Source organism: Peromyscus eremicus, chromosome 3, assembly GCF_949786415.1.
Source record: "Peromyscus eremicus chromosome 3, PerEre_H2_v1, whole genome shotgun sequence".
Taxonomy (NCBI): domain Eukaryota; kingdom Metazoa; phylum Chordata; class Mammalia; order Rodentia; family Cricetidae; genus Peromyscus; species Peromyscus eremicus.
The window spans coordinates 33,677,076-33,701,837 of NC_081418.1; the positions used below are offsets into that span (position 1 = coordinate 33,677,076).

At 38.7% G+C, this 24,762-nt stretch overlaps 1 protein-coding gene across 1 annotated transcript in view; it reads left to right on the plus strand.

The window, feature by feature from the left end:
- Kcnd2 (potassium voltage-gated channel subfamily D member 2) overlaps positions 1 to 24,485 on the plus strand; it is a 494,896-nt gene extending 470,411 nt beyond the window's left edge. The window contains exons 2-6 of the mRNA XM_059257419.1: positions 7,873 to 8,035; positions 17,016 to 17,111; positions 17,808 to 17,900; positions 20,643 to 20,890; positions 21,858 to 24,485. Of these exons, the coding sequence (XP_059113402.1) occupies positions 7,873 to 8,035; positions 17,016 to 17,111; positions 17,808 to 17,900; positions 20,643 to 20,890; positions 21,858 to 22,035 (778 nt within the window). The 3' untranslated portion in view covers positions 22,036 to 24,485. The remainder of the gene's footprint in view (positions 1 to 7,872; positions 8,036 to 17,015; positions 17,112 to 17,807; positions 17,901 to 20,642; positions 20,891 to 21,857) is intronic.
- The last annotated feature ends 277 nt before the right edge of the window (positions 24,486 to 24,762 follow it).

The window sequence follows — 24,762 nt, forward strand, 5'->3', positions numbered from 1 at the left end:
CTAAATAAGTTTTTAGCAGGAAGTTTCTAGTTAGTAACTAGGGCAGAAGATGTACAAATTAGGGACCAAGGTGGGTCTTCAGCTTGGATGCACGGCTCGTAAGAATGAGATCTGTGGTGATCAGCCCCAACCCCGACTTCAGACCAGGAGGAACTCAGGTCAGGGGAGGGGGTGACAGAGAAATGACAGAACAGGATTGTATTGCCAGAGCTGTCAGAAGGCACATGGCTTGGAACTGTACTATCATCTCAGATACTGCAGATTCCAAAAAGGATTCATTCTCTGCCCCACTATCTCTCAGGCAGTTACAATTTTGTGCAATCTTTTCTGCAAGACCTGCAAAACAGACAATTTGCAAGATTATCAGGACTGTCTGGGAATCATTAGAAATTAGAGATGTGTTAGGTCATTACTGAGTAATCCATAAGTAATTTGAAAAGCATAGTTGAAAATAAAATAGGTGAATACTTAATCGCAAATTGAAGGTGTCGTGAGGCCTGGAGTAGATATTAGGTTTTAGACTATTCAAATTCAAGTGAGATCAAATAAAAACATTCACAACAAATAGCTCTGTTACTGGTTTTTAAGTTAGCTGACTGACATCTGAAATGCATGTGATAAAGGCCTAAACTTGGGGGCTAGTTCCTCCTCCATCCATGGCGAAGGTGCCAAGGGGCCTTTGGACGGACTATTCCCAATGAACCGTCTCCACGTGTCTGCAAGTGATGGAGAGGGCTAGCCAGCTGAGCAACACTGTAAGAAGCCATCAGGATTTGTTGTTGCAGAAAGAGCACTCAGGGAGGAGGAGAGAATGGGCCCCTGCACAGAGGTGGTACTTTATCCAACAGAGGAAGAGAGACTGAAGTAACAGTGGCAGGAAACTGAAGGAAACCACTGTACAAGAGCAGCCTCATACAACTACATAGGAAACTTCCTGGAATAGAAGACCCCAAATATGCCTTTTCAGAAAGCTGTTGCAATAAGCCCAAAGCCAAGTGGTCATATTGTGGGAATCTTGACCTGCTTGCTGGGATTAACCTTATTTTGGTGAAAGACAAATGTTTCCTCTGATGCACTCCCCAAGTAGACCCAGCTTGGCAAAATAAGTACCAAACAGTGGTCTTTCCAGAAGATTGCTAGAGCTTCCAGTCTAAGATTAGCAGGGCATGGAAAATAGGGGATGTCAGACATTTCCCAGGTTGATGTGAGAGATTAAGATAACAAGGAATCATTATTCATGCCAACTGCTAAGCATCTAAGGTCATAAAATCTATCAAACAATTTCAAGGCATTTCAAAATGCTGTCCTAAGTCACCTGTCTTAAGCATGTGATAATAAATGCTTGCAGGAAGTGCGAAAATGTTGGGTCTCTACACCTTTGTCTTGTTTAAAGTCAGCTAGGTTGCAAGCACGTCCTGCGGGTATAAAAAGCAAGGTGCATTGATGTGGTATTGAACCAGGTTATGTGGGCATTTCATACAGTGCCAGAAAGGAACAGAAAAATTAATGAGCTGATCTGTCCCTGAGCTTGTAAAAGAGAACAGGAGACAAGTATCTCTCCTCAGTCTCTCCCATATTTCTTATTTGCCCTCAGAAATCACCTGGACTGATTTATTTAAGCAATAAACATTTATTGAGCTCCAACTATTTGCTCAGCAATAGACAAGGTCTGTACTAAAGTTGGGTTTATAATGATGGCATGATCCTTGACTTTTTGGGCCTCATGGTTTAGCAAGAGAAGACAGGCCTGTAAAAAGAAAAACTAGTTGTGTTTTAGTAGTTGAAAAGTATAAAAAGGAGAGAATGGGTAGTCTTACCGGACCCCCAGATAAATGGTCAAGATGCGCTTCAAGTGAGAACTGATATTTGTGCTTTATCAAGTATAAATTGAAGTTTTCCCGAAAGATTCATGCAGTGGGGGATGCAAATAAGCTTGTTCTAAAAAGAACATAATTACAGAGTTGTATTCATGCGAGCAGGTCCAGTTTGTAGCCCAGAGTCTCCATTTGCCCCAGGACAGCTATGAGTGCTGAGCAACATAAAATTATAAAGTTATTCAAAACACTGAGGGGCTTTTTGTAACTATATTTCACAGTTCTTGATCATGAACATTGCAGATGATAATGTTGTGCATAGATAGTGTCAAAAGGTTAGACGCACCTGGTGTTAGAATGATGCTACAGCATGTTATGTTCGGGTAACAAAAAGGTAGCTATCTCTGTAACAATATATGGAACATGTGGATAAGTGATGGAAAGAGAACCTGTGTTCCAATGGTGAAACACTGTTGGGATCACGCCTCTTTTGTTCAGGTTACAGAAACTGAGGCTTTTCTGCCAAAGAATGACATGATCAGACTTAAATACAGCGGAAAGCAGACTCCTGACAAGAAAGACGAGGGTTCAAAGCAGAGAGAAATATCCTGTGTTGTCCTACAGCTGGGAAAAGCATCGTCTCTATTGGAGTTTGGTCGTAATTTTGTTTGCCTTCAGTGTGTACTCCACAATAATCAATTATACATATGCTGTCATAACTTAAAAAAAAAAAGAATGAGAAGCTGCTTTGAAAATAAGAAGGCATTCTTCAGACAGGACTATAAAGTCTTTTACTGTTGCCATTCGTTTAGGCAATAAATACTTTATTAGGACACGATGTTACAATCATCTGTTCTGATTATGAAATTTGAAGACTTCCTTTCATGCTATGAAATGTGGAAAGCAAGTAGAAAAATAAGAGATGAGAATTTGTTGGTTAAAAAGCCAAAGGCCAGTGAAACCCAGTCAGTAAACCTGAATGGGAACTACATGTTCTTGGTGAGAATGTTCAGTCCATGGGCTGAAGGCATCTAAGCCTTTCATCATTCCCCCTTTCTATACACACCCCATCCTTAAATGTCTCTCATTTCATTCTAAGGGTCCTAGTAAAGAGCTTCTTGTTTAAAATTATGCTTTAGTGATAGCACACACTGTAGAAGATGACTTACCTTTTAGAAGAACCAAAATATTGTTGGTACTATTTTGCATCCTTTTGGCAGCTCCTTGAAATTGGGTAATCTATGAAATTGGTAGAATTTCTGTGCTGTTCAACTATTTCCAGAGTAATAAGATGCCTAAAATACATTCTAAATGTTGAGCTTATGTAGGCAAAGATAAGGGATCTGTGCAGGCAATTTACTGGAAATACTTTTTTCCGGATCTCAGCTTGTGAAGACCAGAAAAGACCTGGTTTGTTTCCAAACGTTCGTTTAGGTTTTTATGCCCCCTAGTGGGCAGTTAGAATTTATGCAGTTGTAAAATCTTGCAGGTAATTTGACAACCTTTCTTTTGTTCAATTGAATTCAGACACTGTATCAACAACATATAGCATTGAGATCCCCTTAACTGTTACAATAATGTTTTAAATGTTATTGATCCATAATAATAATTTAATCAAAAGCCTTCTAGTTATGGAAGAGAATCTAGTTTAATTGTTTTTGCTTTGTTTTGTTTTTCAACTCCAAAGGACTCAGTCATAGAGTGATTGGCCAGCATGAGTGAGGATTCTCTCTCCAGCAAAACAAACAAAAACGTCTAGGGAAGGGAGAACAATGTGAAAGGGCAAAACTCTCTTCTAGACAATTCACTATTGTCGATCTCTACAACCCCTCTGAACTGTACTCATGAGTTCCTGAAAGTCTATTTACTTCCAGTCAAGACCTCTAGTCATGAAAGATAATCTTTGAGTTTCAGCTTTTGTTTAATAGAACCTGAATATGTTAGTTTCCTTTAAAAAAAACAATTTTTAAATATACTTTTTAAGAATAATAGCTCATAGTTTGGCTAAAACAAAAGATACCACATAATACTTGAAATAATGTATGTGAAGTTCTCAAGCTGTGAAAGAGAGAATGATTGACTCTTTGGGCAAAATAGGCAAGAACAAAATCATTGCAGCTTTTAGGCAAACGTTGATTTCAAAATGTCAAAGAGCAATCTTACCACTGTGAAATTAATACCAGGGCCCCTCTGGCAAACAAGTTCTGTACCACAAGCAGGTGTTATATGGTAACACTTTAAAAAGTCATTTGCTATTTGCAAACATTGCAGCTACTAAAAAAACTATCCATCAAACTGTGATCCTTCTAGATTGCAAGCTGATGGCAGAAAATCCATGAATAGCATAGCCACTGAGACCCTAAGGGATAGAAATATTAGTTAATCAGTAATCCAGTTTCCAGATCAGAAGAAATTATTTCTTATACCTCTTAGATTAGCACTCAAGCCAAAAAAACAATAAACAAAAACCTCAAACACAAAATCAATCAGAGAGAGAGAGAGAGAGAGAGAGAGAGAGAGAGAGAGAGAGAGCTAATCTTTCAAACATATCTCTAAGAACTGATTTGTACCCAGATGAAGTTGTTTTTATTGTAACTGTTTTAGTAGTTGATATAACAGAATGGTGACTTCAGCATTCTCAAAACACTGAGGTGCTTTTCATAACTGAATCCATCAACAGACATGATTCTTCTGGGTTTCACTACATCTGCATGGGCTCCAGCCATTCTGATCCACATACCTGGCAACTTGTGCCTTTTCATCATAGAAAAAGAGCAAGAGATTGAGCATTGCGATAATTTTTGTTGTTGTTGTTTTTTGTTTTTTGAGACAGGGTTTCTTTGTGTAGCTTTGCACCTCTCCTGGAACTCACTTGGTAGCCCAGGCTGGCCTCGAACTCACAGAGATCCGCCTGGCTCTGCCTCCCAAGTGCTAGGATTAAAGGCGCCACCACCGCCCGGCGAGCATTGCGATAATTTTAACATCAACACTTTCTTCCTTTTGAATGGAGATTCCTTCTATATGCATGATGGATTTTTAAACACCATTTCTGTCTTCCCTCTTAGTATCCATGGAAAATAGATTTGTAAATGGGAAGCCATTACTTTTCTAGGGAGGTTAGCCCACTACAATGTTTTCCATTTATTATGTGAACATACACATATAGTCTACAGATCAGATAGAAACCATATGAACAAAACAAGGAATCTACCAGTTTAGAGTTCAAAACTATGTAAAAATATTTCATTTTATAAGATCTCTATCCCATAGAATTTTTGTAGGACGGTCAAATGATAAAAGTGAATGAATATTAATAAAATTTGATTTACAATGTTTTTCCTAAAAACTAGCAATATTTTACACCTTATATAAAATCAGAAAATAGGAAGATTAATAGACAGACAAATGGATGATTGATACATGCATATGCATATACAGACACACATGCACAATAGGTAACTAGAAAATAAATATACGCAGATTCACTGAAGTTCTTTTCCTGACTAATCACATTGTACCATTTGGGGCATTTGAATAAATAGAGGAGATGCATGAGTTCAAGGACTTTGCATGAAACTTCAAACAGTAGCTGAGACTGAAGTCCTTAGTAACCAGAATTTCAATGTTGTGGCATGTGTCCGTATGTGCTGGGCAAAGTGCTCCTCGTGTGTATACAGAGTCAAAGTTACAGTGAAGTTGTTTGATGCAATATGAGCAAATGCTGATAGAAACATTTCTAATTTGTTACCAGTTTGATTTTGGATCAATTTTTGATCTACTGCAGTGTTCAGAAATCTTCTACTGAGCTCCACATCCAGTTATACAACCACTTGTAGTCTTAAATTTTTATGAACCCCACAACCCGTTATCTAACCCCACATGCAGTCACAGAAGCTGGGTGATAATTAGCGCAGTAGAGACATTCTGTAGCAGAATTTGAATCATGGTGAATTAGCTTGACTAATCATCCACAAACACTAAATATGAGTAACTGGAGACTCAAAACATGCAACAGTGTCCCAGCAGGGTCCTGAAATGCAGTGCTGGTCAGCATCCCATCTGTCACTGTCACTGGCCTATCCTTGGCCAATTTCTCTGCAACTCCCAACTACAGGTTCACATAAAAATGTTTTCTCACAAGAATCATGTCAATAAGGGTGATTGTTTCCTAATAAATACATGAAAATGAGGTATTCTTTCCCAGAAACGAACCCATAGACAGCCTCTATTATTAAAGAAGAAAAAAATGTATGCATTTAGCTGATGTACGGCAAGAGCCTGCTCATGCTAGGAAGACATAAAGTCAAACAGCTCCCACTCTGTCAACTTTATTTTATGAAGAATGAATAGTAAAGAGAAAATATCAGACTGGAGACACAGCTCAGTGATATACCCCCTGACTAGCATGTACAATGGCCTAAGCTCAATCCCCAGTACCACAAACAAGAATAAAAAATAAATATTGTATCATGTGTGGATAAGGACTATGAAAGCAACCAAATGACAAGTTGTTGTGGAACAGGATTAAAGAAGGGAATAGGGATTCTGTGGACAAGGTGAATGGGAAATAGCTTTTGGAATGAAGACATTTAAGTGCCACCTAATGAGTGACCTGGGACTGCCTACATAGCAAGAGGCCAAATGGTCAGTGTGTCCACAGGACAGAGAATGTGGCAGAGGCTAGTATGAAGAAGCCAGGAACTAAGTAGTCATTGTGTTTTCATAACCTGGAGACAAAGGGGGTGAGTTTCAATTTGTTTAATTTCAACACCATTGGAAAGCTGAAAAAAGTATCAACTGGCCAATTTCCATTTTAAAAGCATAACTCTAGTTCATGAATTGTAGTGTGGTTAATGTGAAAAGTGTAGATAAGTTGCTTTGCTCATTGGTTGTTGGTCAAGTAGAAGTTAAGAGACCTACATGTTTTTGTTGTTGTTTTTTTAATGTCTTAGAGATGAAAGAGTTACTGGGAGATAAGGTGTGACTATAATAGGGGCAGAGTAGCTCAGTAGGTACTGGTTAAGAATCTGGCAGGGCCAGGGTGGGAAAGTTTTGTTAACTATAGATGGCAAACTGTGAAAACTGATTTGAGAATTGGCAGAGGAAAGTAGGAACAGAAGAGTCCTGTTTTGTCTGGTTTAAGGTATCATTGGCTTTCAGGCATCCAGGTTCAGAAATAATCAGACCAAACCATTGAAAGCAGTAGTCTCACATCTGGAAGAGCCATCCATCAAGGCTGTCGGTGCAAAGTAGGGCATCTTCTACTGCAAACCAGCCTTAAACTATGGCATTAATTGAAATCATACAAGAAAACAGTCTATATTAAGAAGGTAAGAGGATTCAAAACTGAGATATAAATTATACAAAGCTTTAGAAATCAGATAAAGGGAAAGAAGCCAGAAAATATGAGGAAGTAGTACCCAGTGAGGTAAGAAAGCAACTAATCCTGAAGCAAAGAACGAAGTGTTTCAGAGAACAGTCAACTATCACACACAAGCACAAGACTGGGGAAGGCTATCAAGAGAAATGGCCACCAGATATCACAAGTGAAGGTTAATGGGAATCTTGCAAAGTTTGTTTTTAAACTGATTGGAGCAGATGAAAGCTATATGATGTGATGTCCTACTTTTTCTGCTTAAATTTCATCACCCATCCAGCACTGAAAAAAATTAAGTGGAAAAGTGTGTCATCTAGACTATAAATTCCAGCATAGAAATATTGACTATTAATAAATGTAAAAAAAACTATGCCACATTATATAAAAGGCAAATGGAAGAGCTATCATGACATCATCAGGCTTTAAATACTTTCTAGTCTGAGAGGTTTCTAAATGTTATCATCATTTTCTACAAGGTTGAAAGATAATTCTTGCAAGTCTATAGTCATAATTTTTCACTTATTAATTTGACACCTTGCATATTGTCATGAAGTAGAAATAGAGATATTTCCCAAGAATTATTTGATCTAAAGCTAAGCAAAAAAAAAAAAAAAAGAATTTTTTTGCAGCAGGCAGAAGTGTAGCCCCTGGCTTATGACAATTGTTTTTCCTCTGATCCAGGTATGGAGACATGGTACCAAAAACCATAGCAGGGAAGATTTTTGGTTCCATCTGCTCACTGAGTGGAGTGCTGGTCATTGCACTACCCGTGCCTGTGATCGTGTCCAACTTCAGTCGGATCTATCACCAAAACCAACGAGCAGACAAACGAAGAGCACAGAAGGTAGGCATTCGACGCTGTGAAAGCAAGCATTGTTGACCTCCACTGTCTGATGATCTTCAAAATCCTCACCATTCATTCAGTACTAGGTTAATGATGAAAAAACCCTAGGATCTCAGTGGCTTAAACAAGGTATTGTGTTTTCACTAATGTGAATGGATATAGATCATGATCACGCTACTGGTCCATTATCTGTCTAGACATGGAAACTCCCAAAGCACTGCACCTCTACAGTCATGGAGGTGATGAAATGCACTCTGCCTCCTAAGATCATTCTTGAAGTTGCCGGCCCCAGACCCTGGCACCTCTGCTTCCTTAGCCAAAGCTGGTCACACCGTCCCTTTTAGATTAACAGTGGGCAGAGAATGGCTGCGATGGGGCAGAAGGTAGAAAGTAAGGAGTAATTGTGAACAGAGCTAATAACCATTGATTCAGATACATATGCTTAAGAATTATTATTAAGATCCAGTTTCTAGATCTGATTCATTTAGTCCTTATCCATCAGAGACCAGGCAGGTTCCAATAAGAGAGGGCTGTGAATGAGAATCAAGATGTGTATCTCATCTGTTTTGCTCACTTGAGACAGGAAGTAGGAAAATTCCTACTCCTGGCCCAGGAGTTCCCTGTGTCTCTGGACTTTGTGTCAATTATTTAATTCCTCTAAAAATAATCCCAGTGTATATTGTGTTTAACATGGGGAAACAAGAATATTATTATGACATGTAAAAGTATATAAATCCATGTAAACTTCAAGTTAACTTGTAATAACTTATAATTAGCAACATTTAATGCTTACTGATGATTTCCTATGGGCAGGCAATGGTATAATGTTCAAAACATCATTTATACAGTCTTCACCAAACTCTAGGATTTGGTTGCCATCATTCTGCCAATTTATTGAGTGGGAATCCTAAAATTTCTAGGAACCAAGCCATTCTAAGATAGTGTAACTAAACGGTTGAAGAGCAACCATTCAGTGTAAGCCAATCTGAGCAGGGGGAAGGGCAGAACTCAGCTATTTCTTACTTCCTGTGCCAACTGGGAAGAACATCTGAGACATAGTTTGGTGCCCTTCGATAGTCCCCTTCTATTGGAACCATCTTGAGACTAATTGGTAAGACACCGTGTAAATTCAATTTAGAAATCTAATTTTAATAAAACACTTAACCCTGGCATTTCCTGCTTCTCAGAAAAACTGGATGTGTATTAGCGCATGTGCCTTCCTCATTCTTCACCAAATTAGTCACCATGATGAACAGAGCCTCTTTTGCTCAGAAATCACTTTGAAAATCTTTCTTGGTGCTTTCTCTGTACTTACAGTGCTACATTTCCAGTATTCTTCATGGCCATTGCATTTTTCTCCTTTCCAGAAAGCATCATTTTTTAAATGCCCAAACTCCATTCGCAACTATGTTTCATTTTGTGCACAACCTAGATAATTCAGTGCACCTGCAAGACATCATCAGCAATTTAATGCAGTTCTCTACTGGTTTTGTGACTGGTCCCATAATGGAGTTTAAACATGGTGGTCAGCAATGTGTGGCACCAGTAAAGTATAAACCCTCAAAAGGTAACCCTTGGATAATTTCAGTGATTCCTTGTAGGGACAGGCACATTCAACAGAGACCTCATTTGTGTATAACGTCAGAGAGCATTTTCCCTTCATCGTGGTCAGCCTTTAAGGAATTTCTCCCCCATTGGTGAACAAATAGCTAGCTTTAAATTATTATCCATAGCAGTAATAAATAATTCAGGCAACACTTATGTGGATTTCTAATAATGCACTAGGCTAGAAATGTTAAGAAAGAGAAAGCAGGGAGGAAAGGAGGAGGAAGCCAGGCAGGCACTCACTCTGGCTGCTCCCATCTATTGCAGGACACATTTGGAAAGCAGGCTCCTCTACGAGGAATCTTTTATGTGGCCATAGCCACAAAGTAAAATCCCTCTACAGGGCACTCACAGACACTATCTGAAATATCAGTCATCCTCCAAAGAGCTTAACTCCAACCATTTACCTGTCTCCATTGTAAGCCTTCTGTTAGTATAAGAACTACTTACAAACAATCCGAGGAACAAATATCTGTGGGTTTTTTTTTTTTTTTACAAAGAACATCATGTATAACAATAAAAAGTCTGAGGATATCTTTACAATACTATAAATTCCTTAAAGCAAGCAGTTCTAAGGCTAAACAAGTTCAAAAAAAGCATGTTCTGGCACCTGACATAAATAAGATCTGGGCAGAATGTGCCCTGTACCTACATGAGCTCATGGACAGTTGTTCAAGGGCTACCTTGTGAGAGGTTATACTTTACTGATGCCATGCAGTGCTGACAAGCATGTTGAAACTCCGTGATGGGACCAGTTCCAAAGCCAGAAAAGTGCTTGGAAGTATTTGTACCTAAATAAATTTGAAGACCAAAACTAAATAAATGTGATGTTATAAAGCACAATAATTGAAAAGTGTACTTCATGAATTTTTTTGGCATTTTCAAACTATTGTTTATGTCCTAAACTTCTGCCACAGTGTAATGAATTTTTCATGTAACGACTAGAGAAATAGACTTAATAAAGCCAGATATGATAACCTAATATAGTATGACCAGTAAAAAAGCCTATTATCAATAAACTGAGCATAATCTCAGGAAGAACATGTATATTAAATAAAATAAGTTACCAAGGACTGTTTCCTACTTTCTATCCTGAGAGACTGAAAACAAAACAGACTAGATTCCCATTAGACTAAGATGATTTATATTAATCTGTGCCTGGAGCCTCAGTGACTTAACAGGTATCACAGGTGCACAAAAATAACCAATAATTTAGTCAAGCAAGCACTGTCCTCAGTAACAATTCAATAGCAGCAACACTCAAATGCACCAATTAAAATAGTATTATGAAATTGTTGTTTTTTGTGTTTGGGGCTGTGGCCAGCTCCAACCTTAAACAAGACAGGAAACATACATTGCAGGTGTGTGAGAGATTTCCTGTCAGGACTGTCAGGGGATTTTCCTTCTAGGCCCCGCCACATGTCACGTCCTCTTTCTGTTTCTCCTACACATTCCCACCTTTAAAGCAAACACATCATCTGCTCCACTCCTCCCCACCCTTGATAGTCTTTACTCAACACTGACTTGGGAGTGAAGTCAGGTATCATCTGTGGTAAGCTCTTCTACTTACTGGCAATTGCATCTTACTAGATTTATTTTTCATTCCATAATTCAAAAATTACTTATTAAATAGAGTTTATTTGCCAGAAGTAAATCTTAATTGGTAGAATACCAGATCATAAGGATATTTTGAAGCAAGAAGCTATCCTGTTTTAAAATATGAATGAGACTAGATAGTCATCTGCCTATTCAAAGGTAGCCTGAATTTACCATGGAATATTGATAATTTAATAATACCCAAACAACTGTCTCTATCCAGGGTTTCTACTATGCCATGGGTGATTTTAATGTGTCCTTGTATTCACAATCACTTGCAAAGGTTATATCATTATTTCAGTTTTACAAAACCTTTCATGTGATCACACACCTATTGGTTTAATCCCAAGACCAGAAAACTTTAGCATGATTCAAATATCTATATGTTGAATTCCCCTATATATTAGAATATCAATATATATTCTATGTATGGATGACATCGCTTCTGCTGCCCTCTTACGTGTTTCCATGTTTACCTCTCCTGGCCGTGAGACCTCTTGCTGACTGTTCATTTCACTCACTCATTCTTTCCACCGAGGTAAACCCCAGCACTGTGCCTGCCAATCCTGCCTTCTCCAAGATTGCCCACACTTTAGAATAGCACACGGTCTAAGACACTATCCTCCACTCTCATTGTCCATGGCTTTGGCTTGTTTCATTTCCAGGGCAGCTATTTTCCTTAGCAAATGGAAATAATCCAATAAACACCTCAGACCTTCAGAGCTGACAAAGCTTCATATGCTACGTCCACGTGAAACATTTGAGTGTTGAACGAAAGAAACAAACTGTAGTGTGATGTCTGGAACACATTTAGGAAATGTGAGGGCCAATGTTTAAGGAATAATGAATTGTCTCAGATTAGTAAGAAGAGAGACATTCTCTCAATCACTAGGTTGCCTGGGATACCTTCATTTTCCTAAAGTCTTGAAAATCGTATTTGATTCAGTACCACTATGGTTCAAAACACTTACTAAAACCTCATCCTAATTTTCAGTCACACTGCTGGCACTTTGCTATGGCGAGAAGCTGCTCTTTCCTACAGGGTACAAGTAGAGAGTTGAAGGGACCGTTCTCTCCTAACCTCTCATCACACAGCCAGTATGGCCATGATGGTCATACTGAGTAAGTCACATGAAAAGAGAGTTTCTGAAGCAACTTTGTAAAGTAGTCTCCTTCAACTACCTGCTGGAACCGAAGCTATAATCACAGAGGGTAAAGGCTGGAATTCAACAGGTATTTGGTACGGTACGCCACAGGATGAATTAAGTCAATTATCTCACAGTATTACAACAAACTGAAAGAAAAGCTGTGGGTGTAATTAAGACAGATGGACAGGTGGTTCTTTTACTAATATCGTACATGGCTTGACAAAAATGGCTGCTCTGTCTTTTAAAACAAAATTTTTTAAATTTCTTTTTGTTTATTCTTTGTATCTTTCACATCGTGCATCTTGGTCCCATTCATTTCCCATCCCTGTGTATCCACCCTCTGCCCTTGCAGCACCCCCCCAAAAAAAAATTAAAATTTAAGAGAAAAAGGGAGGGAAAGTCTCATCATGGAAGCTGTAGTGAGTCACACAGTAAACTCTTTTGTCCATACATCTTTACTTGCAAGTGTTCATTGCCAAGAGTCATTGGTCTGGTTCGAGGCCAATGGTTTCTGCTATACTATCGATGCTGGGCCCTCACTGGGGCTCCTCTTGGTTATCCTGTTGTTGGCCTGTGTTGCAGAAATCCTGCAGCTTTTGGTCTGAAGAACCAGTCCCTTCACGTGCTCCAGCAGATCATAGATGGGGTATATACTGGGGTGGGCCAGCCTATAGCCCTGGTTCTGGGCCTGGGTAGTTGCAGGACTGTTGAGCCCGCCAGCTCTCCCTTGTCCTTTTTTTTTTTTTTTTTTTTTTTTTTTTTTACAGAAGGTCAAGACTCTATAGGTATTAGTGGTTGCTACCATTTATAAACGTCTTATTATGTGATGAAAGACATGCCATTCTCCTGTTATGGACAGGAGTTTTGTTTATGGTACATGTCTCAAAGGAAAAAAAAAATCAACTTACTCAAATGGCTGCCTAGTGCTTAGAGAATAACACAGGTGAGAGAAGCAACTGTGATGTAGGGAATGCAACATGTAAGACAGTAGGGATGGAGGGGTGCAGGGGGAAAGAGGAGGAAGAGGAACAAAGCCAGAAAACGCAGGAGATGGGGAAGGGAGGGGTTTGAAACAGCAGAGAAACAGAAAGGAGAAGGTAGAGCAAATAAGGCAGTGGATGTTTGAGGAGCTGAAAGGACAGAAATCACAAGATGCACTGTCTGGACACTAATGGATAATTTGCTTGTTTGTAAATGATTGGGACAATTCTAGGTCATTTCCCAGCATGCTTGTCAATGCCATTGTTTTGCTGAGTTTTTGGCCTGAAACCCCAACCCTGATTCAGTTTTTGAAGATAAAGGTTTTCTTTCTACCTCCCATACCTCCCAATGTAATTCTCCAGTCCTGCTAAATATTTTCAGAGATCTAAGCATAATACTGACAACAAAAGTGAAATTTGTCGATTTTTCCCATCACATACAAAAATGATCTTGATACAGTGTATTGTTTTAAAATGGAATCGACACACACAAAGAGCCAACTTAAGGGTGAAGGAGGAAAGAGCAGAACTGAAGCCATGATGATAAATGGTGTTTGAGACAGCTCAGTACTGCTCTCAAAGAAGTAGATGAAATTCCATAAAACCTGCCAACACACACACACACACACACACACACACACACACACACACACACACACCACTCTTGATACGAAAACAAGTCTGTCGTCTAAAATTTGTCACCACAACGCTCTAAGCAGGCAGCCTTCCTTGCTGTGCAAAGGCTGCTTAAATTTTTAATTGATGATGCATGCCTGTGATCCCAGAATTTGAGAAGTGGAGGCAGGAGGCTAAGAAATTCAATGACAGCCTTGAGGCCAGCTGTGGCTCTGCTTCTTCCTCCAAGCCATTGGCTGAATTTGTCCACGAGGGTGGAGGAAGCAGAAATGGGGAACAGAGTTTGCAGGGTTGTGGGTGTGGCAGAGACAGCCCTCTGGGAGACAGACTCGGTGAATCAGCTCAACTTTATTCCAGAGTATAAGGAATACACAAGATTGGGGATCCTGGGGACAAAACCTAATTTGCATTAAATGGCACACTCCTACCACAAGGCTTCCTATGTGGCAGTAGGGTCCTATAGCAGAGCTCTTATCTTAGTACAAGTCTTCCTTGCAGGAATCTGTGTCAAGGGTCAAGCTAGATGAATCAGGTATCTGGCTTAGAGACAGCTTTCAGATAAGGTCAGTTCTCCCGGCACAGGGACATTCTCCAGATAAGGGCAGGTAAAGAGCAGGTAGTTTTGCTGGGGAGGGAGGAAGTCTCCATGTTGTCAAGGTTTTGGAAAAAGCTGCCAGGCCATGACAGACTGCAACCTCTGTCCAGCCAGCAAAGCCTTCCCACAGCCAGCCTCAGCTATTTAATATATTCAGGGCCAACCTGAGTTTCATAAGAGCCTGTCTCAAAACCACTACAGCAAATAAAAGTTAATTGTGCTAAAACATACCTGTGATTCCAGCTTCTCGGAGCCTGATGCAAAATCATCAGTTCAGGGCTAGCCTCCACCACTTAGCAAAATCCTTTCTCAAAAGTATTAAATAAAACAAAGTGACTGAAGGGATGGACCAGCAGTTAAGAGTGCTTGCTGCTCTTCCAGAGGACTAGAGATCAGCTCCTGCCAGGACAACTGAGTGGTTCAAAACCACCTGTAATTGTAGCTCCAGGGGATTCGACATAATTATGTCATTTCTCTCCAGCTCCTCCCATGTGCCCTCGCTCCACCCTCTTCCACACACCACCCTTGTATAGTTCCTGTCAAATTTTTAAAAAAAGAAAGAAAAGAAAAGACGAGGGAGGAAAATCGGCAGTAGAGCACTTGCCCCCCATGCATAAACCCCTGGTTTCTATTCTCAGTACTTAAAAAACAAATTAATCAGTAGTTGACTAAATAAAGCATGCTTCATTGGAAAAGTGACGTAACACACAGCCATAAAATTTATAGTGATCTTTGTGTGTGTTCAGAGATGAGGTTCCCAGGTGTAGAAATTAAATAAACTCCAGGAGAGTGTGAGATGTGTTCCTCCAGCTGTGTTAAGATATGTACATGCACATACTTAGCTTCTAACAGGACATACACCAGCCCCTGGCTAGAGCATAAGGAAGAATGGCCATAGGTCACTGTACTTGCCTTGTGTGTGTCTTTGTGGTATTGGCAATATTTTCATAGGCAGACATCTCTTTTCTATTTTTAGAATGGAAATAATTTTTGAATTTTTACACAAAACAGCATTTGAGAGCTTGAAACTGAAGGTAGTGTGTTTTGTTGTTGTTGTTCATAAAAGGAATTGGTGAGTTTCTTAGAGTAAGTTTGCAAGAAACTTCTTGCTTTGTTGCATATGCTTGTTAACCACGAGTCGTAAAGAGTGGTCCTCAGAATGTGCTGTCCAGGGTGGGAGAGCAGGATCTCTCCATGATAGTAAGAAGGCAACCATGTGGCAGATATCATAAAAAGAATATACACTGGAAAGCTAGCCACCAGCTGTAGTGCTGGTTAACCCTGCACTGATGATCCCATTGGAACTGTGACCAACTGAATGACCACCTGAAATTCTCCAAACAGAACAGCAGTCTATGGGAAATGCCTCGAAAATGTAAGGAATCTTATAAATCCCTTTGGATAGACTCACTGTAGTCTTCATCTCAACAGATTCAAGAATGAAATAGAAATCAAATGAATATATGAATGTATAGACCTGTGTAGACATCGAATTACCTAAGTTCAAGGATTTAAAGATTATGTGTTACTCAGCATGGGCTCTCCTTTGATCAATTAAACAGCATAACTGTAAATAAAACAATTGAGTTAGGATCTACCGGTGTCAGTGAATAGTGAATTTAGAAAAAGATTGGGAGTGAAGGAGAGGGATAAAGAGAGAAAGAAGGAAGAGGAAGGGAGAGGGGGAGGGAGGGGAGAAGGGAAGGGGGAAAGTAAGAAAGCTAGCGGAAGAAAGAGAAAAAGCAAGGGAAGGAGGGAAGGAGTAGAGAGGAAGGAAATGAGAACATGGTAGAGAAGTGGGGACCGGGAATCTCAACTGATTCCTGGAAACAAAAGAAACAAGCGACGTGAACGGGAATTGACAGATGCTCTGCTGGTCTGTGGTCTCCACTTCATTACGCGACTCAGATCAGAGAAAGTGTAAGCATAAGTCAAGTGATGCTGTTATTTAGCTCCTGGCGAAACTGAGAGAATAACAAGATAATCTGATTCTACTGTAAAGATGCATCCCAAGTCTGAATGCATAAGGAGCTCCAAGACAGTTAACAAGAAACACTCAAAGCTTGGAGGACCATTTTCAGTTGTTCCATCTGGCCAGCCGGCTTACTTTCCAAATGCGTCTGTTGACCAGAGGAATACACGGAATGCATTTTCTTCAGGCCAGTCCCACAGCTCAGCGGGAAAAGGGCTTTGTATCCCAAGACCTGGGTTTGAAATTCAGAAAAACAGGATGAGAGCTCTGGCCCTCAGACCTGTCCTCTGACTGCCACACGTGTGAGCTGTGCCCTGCACATCCGCACACGTCATAGGCACCATAATAACAAATAATAATTTCTCTTCAAAACGTTCGTTCTCTGACTTATAAACAGAATTCGTAAGTGTTCACAGGACGTTTGGGTTTTTTTTTTCTTCTCCTGTAGAAAGCAAGGCTGGCCAGGATCCGGGCAGCCAAGAGTGGAAGTGCAAACGCCTACATGCAGAGCAAGCGGAATGGGCTACTCAGCAACCAGCTGCAGGTACAGCCAAGCCTTTGCTTCTTTGTAACCATGGGCTCATCAGCATGATAGTCAATCATCACCACTTAACCATATGATTTTATTGCAGGTAATTATGAAAATGACTGGTGGAACAACAGAATGTCATTTTTATAACTTTCCACTGTACATTGTAGTTGCCTATAACAGCTTAGAAACTGTGCTAGGAGATATTACCAGTGGTCATGATTTCTGTTTCCAGGAATGAATTCCAGCCCCATGTTGTCCACTATGTCCTGTCCACTGTGACGTCGATGATGTAAAAAATTGTCAGTCATTCCAATGCTTCATTTTATTTCAAAATTACATGTGTTCCTTAAAGTACACTTTGATAGGGGTCTGGGACTAGATATGATATCTTTCTCTACTTCTGAGGAAGAGAGAGAAGTGTTCAGTGTTACAAAGGCCACATGGTCGAAGTAGAACTTGATAAACTCCTGATAAACTTAGTCTAAGAGGGAATTGAATTTTCACTTCAAGAAGGTGTAGTCTTAAACGACCAAATGGAAATGTACCCGCTGATCACCCAGACTTAATTACACATTTGTCTTTTTTTAGTGAGTAAAGTGCTGCCAGTGAGTCTCAGAAAGCAGGCCAGGAGTCTGTGTGCACATGGGTAGCCCAGATTCCCCTGGCTTGCAAATTAAAAGAAAGTTCTGTGTCTTCCCTGTGTTACAGTCCTCAGAGGATGAGCCGGCCTTCGTTAGCAAATCCGGATCCAGTTTTGAGACACAACACCACCACCTGCTTCACTGCCTGGAGAAAACCACGGTAAGAGACCAGCAGGGCTGCAGCCTTGCACCCTGACAGCAATTCTGTTCACTTCTGTGCAAACGTGATGTCTCCGAGCAGGATTTGAGTCTTGGCATCTCTAGAAAACATGCTAAAAGAACAGTTACAGAAAATTCCACAGTAATTGAAATTACTTAGTAACAATTTGACTTGGAAATTGCTATAGTTCTTATAGATGCTTGGCCCTAAGTGGCTGCATTAAGTCTTACCCAAGACACTAGATGAATAAAGAGAGAAAGATATCTTCCAATAACTACTGAATGAAATATTGCTTCTTCTGTTTGTAAAATAATTTAAATAAGAAAATAATAAAATTTCAAGTGTAAATTAACTATCAAAGCCATCACAAAAAAAGGAGAGAAAGGATGAGAAAGCACATATTCCTTTTATTCACAGGTATAATCAATAGAGATAGATATTTTAAAATTATCTTTTTAGTACAATAAAATGATAATAACAGAGTGTCCCTAGATACAGAGAAGTCTCCATCTCTTCACTTCTTTATACTATCTGTGGGAATTCTTCCACAGCCAAGTCACCCATTATTAAGCTAGCTGTTCATGCACATCACAGTCTGTGACCACTGAGTCAAACGAAATATTTATCATGTACGAATCGGGTCAGCTCACTCATCAGTGATACATGATAAATTATATATTATAAATTATACATTATAATGAGACTGAATTCTAACATATCTCCCATCAACTTGTTTATCCAGATAGTCATTCAACAAATAGATATCACTTGCCTGTTCTGCACCCATTAGTGAGGCAGGTCCAAGATTTTGTGAAACCAGTATAAATCCATCACCATCAAGCCTCCATTGATAGGGCAAAACAGGAAAGATGGATGTACTGGGGAAGAGTAGTGATCCATGTAAGCAAGAGAGGGGCCACAGTTGAAGCAATGAGAGGCCATGAGCAGACAGACTCAAGAAATCCTCCCTGTACACCTCTCACTTCTTTGGGGGCGTTGAAAGATACAAATGAACTTGGAATTGGGAGGACATAGAGGCAGCAAAGACAATGTAAGGGCTTGAGAAATAGCTCAAAAGGCTCAGGCTCACACTTACAAGATTATATAAGTACAGATAGAGAACAGACAAATGGATGAGGAGGCAGGGAAAGAATCTGAAGGTCCCCAAGAGGTACAGGAAAATGCCAAGGGAAAGACAATAGCCAGATCCTGTGCTGTGGAGATAGATAGGTGATGATTATCTTATGGTAAGTGGAAAATTTAGATAATTATTTAGGGTAGTTACATAATTATATTTAAATTTTAAATAAAGTTATACATGCACTTCTAATGTAATAGAACACCTTAAAAGTTAAATGATAAAGATTGATTTATTTGTCCCTCTCCTGTCTTTTCTTTTTCACTATTTTACCATGGAATGATATTTCTAATAAAATAAATGTCTTTAACCCCAAGAAATAGAGTTTAGTTTGAGCTACCTAGAAAAATCCACAGCAACCAGAAACAGAGCAGCTTCTTTTATTCCAGTCCCTAATGAGATAAATCTGACTGCTGTGCATTCTGGCTGTTATCATGTGTGTTGCATGTGCACTGTGAGGGAAAAACACAGATTATGAATCCTTTGTGCAGCAAGAATTAACATGAAATTCTGTCACCTAATCATTGTCCTCTGTACTCAGAACAATAGAATGTTGAATTCTACGTACTTCAAAATGCTACTCTCAGCAAAGAAATGACAAAATGAGTAACTAGAACAATCTATTTCCCATTAGGTCATGAATTGCTTCAGTTGTTTTACTAATATTTTAGGATGAGAGATGGTTAAGTGAAATCCAAAATGTGCAAAGCCTTTCATTATAAGGCTATTTCTACACACAGAGAGAGAAAATAGTAATTGAAGTCATTCTCCAGCAATTCAGGCTAAAGAATGTTTGCTCTTACATTTCTGAGGCAAAATTCTTATGTAGGCATTGCAGGAAGTCATTCTTTCCTGTTTTTAAATTAAAATTTATATGTGGTCTGTAAAGTGTGGTATGTGAAATGATGCATCTTACTGTATGTCTCTGAGTGGGGAGTCAGGAAAATAGAGGTGATGAACAGAGATAAGAAAAGAGACCACAAAAGCTTGGAACTAATCTCTTATGAGATATGTATATATATTACATTCTTTGTTAAAAAAAATAATAGTTTTGTATATATTGAGAATTTTAGGGTAGCATCAAAAGAAATGGAGATGCCTGAGGTTTCTTGATTTCTAATTAAAAATATTTCTATAATACATGAAGGTATTTGCTAATATATAGTAAGCAGGCTAACTTAAGACATTCTATTGTAGTAGTCTCTTTTTATAAGTTTAATTTTCTTAGTAAAGTCACTGTGAATTTATAAATTTCTTGTGGTTATTATTTATATACATTTAAGATTTTTGGTGTTTTTTATTTATAACATTCTGATTTTATGCTTAAGGTAACAAATGATATTTGTAAAAAAAAATGTTGGCTTGTAATAAACACTGGATCAGCTTGCCCATGTCAATCTCTAGATCTAGCTAGAAAGATTCTTTTCCACAAAAATTTCCCCTCAAGGAATTTTCACTTTGATATCTTAGCGTTTTGGACAGTCATGTCACTTACCTATTGGATCAAGTCTAACCAATTTTTAAAATAATGATATTTAATCTCTTTTAAATTAAAAAAAATCATTCATCTGCTTTCTTCACATTTTCTCACAACTCTCCCACAGAACCATGAGTTTGTGGATGAGCAAGTCTTTGAAGAAAGCTGCATGGAAGTTGCCACGGTTAATCGTCCTTCAAGCCACAGTCCCTCCATGTCTTCACAACAAGGGGTCACCAGCACTTGCTGCTCACGGCGACACAAAAAAACTTTCCGCATTCCTAATGCCAACGTGTCGGGAAGTCATAGAGGCAGTGTGCAAGAACTCAGTACAATTCAGATCAGATGTGTAGAGAGAACTCCGCTATCCAACAGGTACTTGGAATTTATCTGTACTATGTAAATACTTGTCCTGGTTCATAGACCACATCCGATATCACCTCTAAGTCCCCGTTCCTAGGAAACCAAGGAGACAGAACTGACAAAACCAGAACAAGCATATTCAAATAGGGTCAAAGTGGCATGAGAAGGCAGAGGAGATGGCTTGTTGAATACATTGATTGCCATGGAGTCCTAAGTACTTGAGTTCAGATCCCCTAGAATCCACATAAAAGCTGGTCATACATTGCAGGTGCATATAATCCTATCACTTGGGAGGCAGAGCCAGGCAATCCTGGGGACAAGTTGGGTAGCCAGACTAGCTGGAATTGGTGAGTCAGCAGGAGATCCTGTCTCAATACATAAAGTGGAGAGTGACCAGGAAGACACCCAACATGGAACTCCCTGCTCTTCCCTCCTCCTTGTCCTCATGGGAAGTTTGCCATAAGACTATCGCTTATAGAAAACTTCAGGGTTTAGATACTTAGAGCTATTATTTTGAGTTTCTTAACATATGACCATCATTAAGTGGGGTACTTTCAAGAAACTGTACGTTTCAGAAAAACACCACCCCAAAGATTTTATGGCCAGAAATATTACAAAATCTCCATGGAATGACATTCCACGCTGGCACCTTAAGCCTTTCAAAGTTCCCGCCAAAGAAAACTATTTCACTTTGCTCATCTCAGACATATAGTTGTTATCTGAGCCCTTTTCCTTATATTTGTATAGAAAATACTTTGAGAATCAATTGATTGAACTAAGTTGAGCATGATTTTAGGAATATAATTCATTTTAATTAACTAACATTTAAGATCATATATATTAAAATTGTTGTAAATGTGGTATTTCTTATATATTTAAATGTCATTTATTAGTAGTAAAATATACATTCTTCAGTTTCAAGAAAAAAGCTTTTAATAAATAGCCTAACCTGTTCAAATCTACTTTTCTCCCTCATCAGCCGATCCAGCTTAAACGCCAAAATGGAAGAGTGTGTTAAACTAAACTGTGAACAACCTTACGTGACCACAGCAATAATAAGCATCCCAACACCTCCAGTAACCACACCAGAAGGTGACGACAGGCCAGAGTCTCCTGAGTACTCGGGAGGAAATATCGTCAGGGTGTCTGCTTTGTAAGACACAGACCTTGTCACAGGTCTAAGAGAATCGGAGCCCTGAATATGGAAAGAATCTAAAGTAGAAGAAAGAAGAAATAATAACCCCTTTTTTGCAGATTAAGACAGCAAAGCGAAGGTTGGAAGTGAAAAAAAATAAAGCTTTCAAAGTTGAGGATGTGAATCAAAACAGCAAATGGCATTTCTAGACAGAATTCGACCTGCTCACAGAGGAAGTCTCTGTGACCCTTTGACTTTGTGAATGAGCACAATGAAATGCCACCTATTGATGCTTCTTATGATCAGAACTCTTTTTTAATAAAACAAATAAAATGAATCTTTGAACATAATGTTCCAGTTGAATGCAAAACAAAAAAATATGGAAAACATTTTGATAAAAATTTTTCCTGTTAAAACCATGAACATTGGCTCTGGTGAAGATTATCGTAGATGAACAAACTCATACGATCCATTTGTATGGACTGAAGGAAACCATCCTAATGCATGCTAGAATTCTTTGGAGCAGTGATCTCAGTTTCCTTATGTTGTCTTCAGAATAGGCATGATAAACTATACCTGTAGAAAGGGGAACTTTCTGTGCACTTACAATGAGCTGATTGTCCATGTTCCATGGTGGGCTGTGCAAATAAACTCCTTTTAGCACCACAGTGTTTCTCATGGGGATGCACACTAGTAAATCTAAAGTGTTTGGATAGTTCAGTATTAATTATTGTTTAACCTTGCACCTAGTCATTGTTATAACTGCAATAATTCATTCTATATCTGTTGTATCAGGAATCAGGAATTTTTTTTTGACTCTCCATATATTCATAGATACAGTAAGAGCCACATTCATAGAAAACCTTCTGGTGTGGCTAGGTTTTAGGTGACTTTTTAATCCAAAAACTATTGTGTCATGAATGTTTTTTGGTAGTATTCTTTGGTCCACTGTATTCCAGTGACCCAGTGCATTATCTGTTCCTAGATCTCTCTAGTGTCTTTCTCCCGGGTTTACCCACTAATGACAGGATTAGTATTTACTGTAGTAAAAAAAAAAAAAAAGTTTCCTGCTTTTGTATTTCCCAACTGGTTATTATAAGTAGACTGTCATCAATCCCCTTGACAAAAACTAGAGTAAAGGAGTTGACACGAACCATCTCCAGTGTTCTCACTATTGAGGAAAACGCAGACCCTGGAAACGCCCTTACGTGTTTCATGAGAGGAGTTAGGTGGGACTAAACATCGCAGAATGGATGATCTCAGAATCTGTCTCAGTGTGTTATTTATATTGCTTCAGAGCTTGAATACATTTGAGAACACCTGAAATGCAGAGGTAAACGGAAGTGCTTCATATAGCAATATTTAACGAGAGCAGGCTTTGGATGCCATCCAAGAAAGCAGCAATTTATCTCGAAAGACCCTGTGTATCACAAGGCACAACGTTCTCTGCAAAATGAGGACAGGAGTGTGATGATGTGAAGCTGACCACTATGTACATTGAAGTGAAAAGTCTTGCTATCTTTTCACCCTTAAATATCCGCAGACATGTCTGCACGTGACCGTGTAAAAAGTTTTATGTCGTGAAAAGTTTTGTTCATTCCAAACCACCACTGTAAGAACGAAAGCTTAGTTTCTATACATGGAAAAAGTTAATGATTACTCCTCTGTCATAGAGATTTTGAAATGCTTATCACAATTTACCATAAAAAGGAATTAATCCAACCATTTTCAGGTAAAGCCAGAAATCATCGATTCCCTTTTATAGAATAGCTTCTAGAACTGTGCTAGGCACACAGTAGATCTTCATCAACAGCTGAGTGACAGAAAGGAGAACTCAGCTTTCTCTCGGGAAGACCTGGCTTTATTCCTCGTGCATCTTTTAAAAAGTTACTAATCTTCCTGCGGCGTGAGTATTAACAATTCTATTAACACCTGCCTCTTGTCACTTTATGCTTCTAGAGCAAATATATAGTGAAACTTCTTTGATGGCATTTATTGACAAACCTTTTAAAATATAGACTAAGGAAAATACAATCAGGAACACTTAACATCTTTTGATTCCCAATAAGAAGTTCTATTTTCATGTTCTTAGTAGTACAAATAAATGAAATACACTTAGCTGATTTTGGTTGATAATTATTCTTCCTCTTTTGAATTCTCATTTATCACAAATTATTAATTTCTTCAGATTTTCACAGAAAAAAATTTAAAAAAACCTTTTGATGTTTTAGGTGATTTAAAACTGTACTGTGATGGTGGTGAATGACTATTGATGACTGTGTTAAGTGCATCTGTATTGTAAGTGACATGTAATTATTTCTGTGTATCATACGGAGTAGCTAAGGTCATTGTTTTTTGACAATTTTGTTTGAAATTCATATATCTTATTTCAAAGGATAGCATAATATCTGCATTATGCTGGAAAAAATAGACTTTTGGAGAATACTTAAATAAAACATGTGCATGCTTGAACAGGACAATATGGTTGACTGTGGCCCTTTTTTTCTTAGATGTAATTCCTTTCCAAAAGATGTCTCACACTCATAATAAATCTAAGAGAATCCTACACTCATACAGACTAAAAAAAAAAGAAAGAAAAAAAACCAAACCAACAAACAAAAAAAACCCTCAGTAATTCACCATAATCTAAACTGGTTAAGACAATAGCTTTTCAACAGTGGGGCACCAGGAAGAGACTTTATAGGGAAAAAAAAAAAAAAAAACATTAGAAAGCCCAGACTTTAAGCTA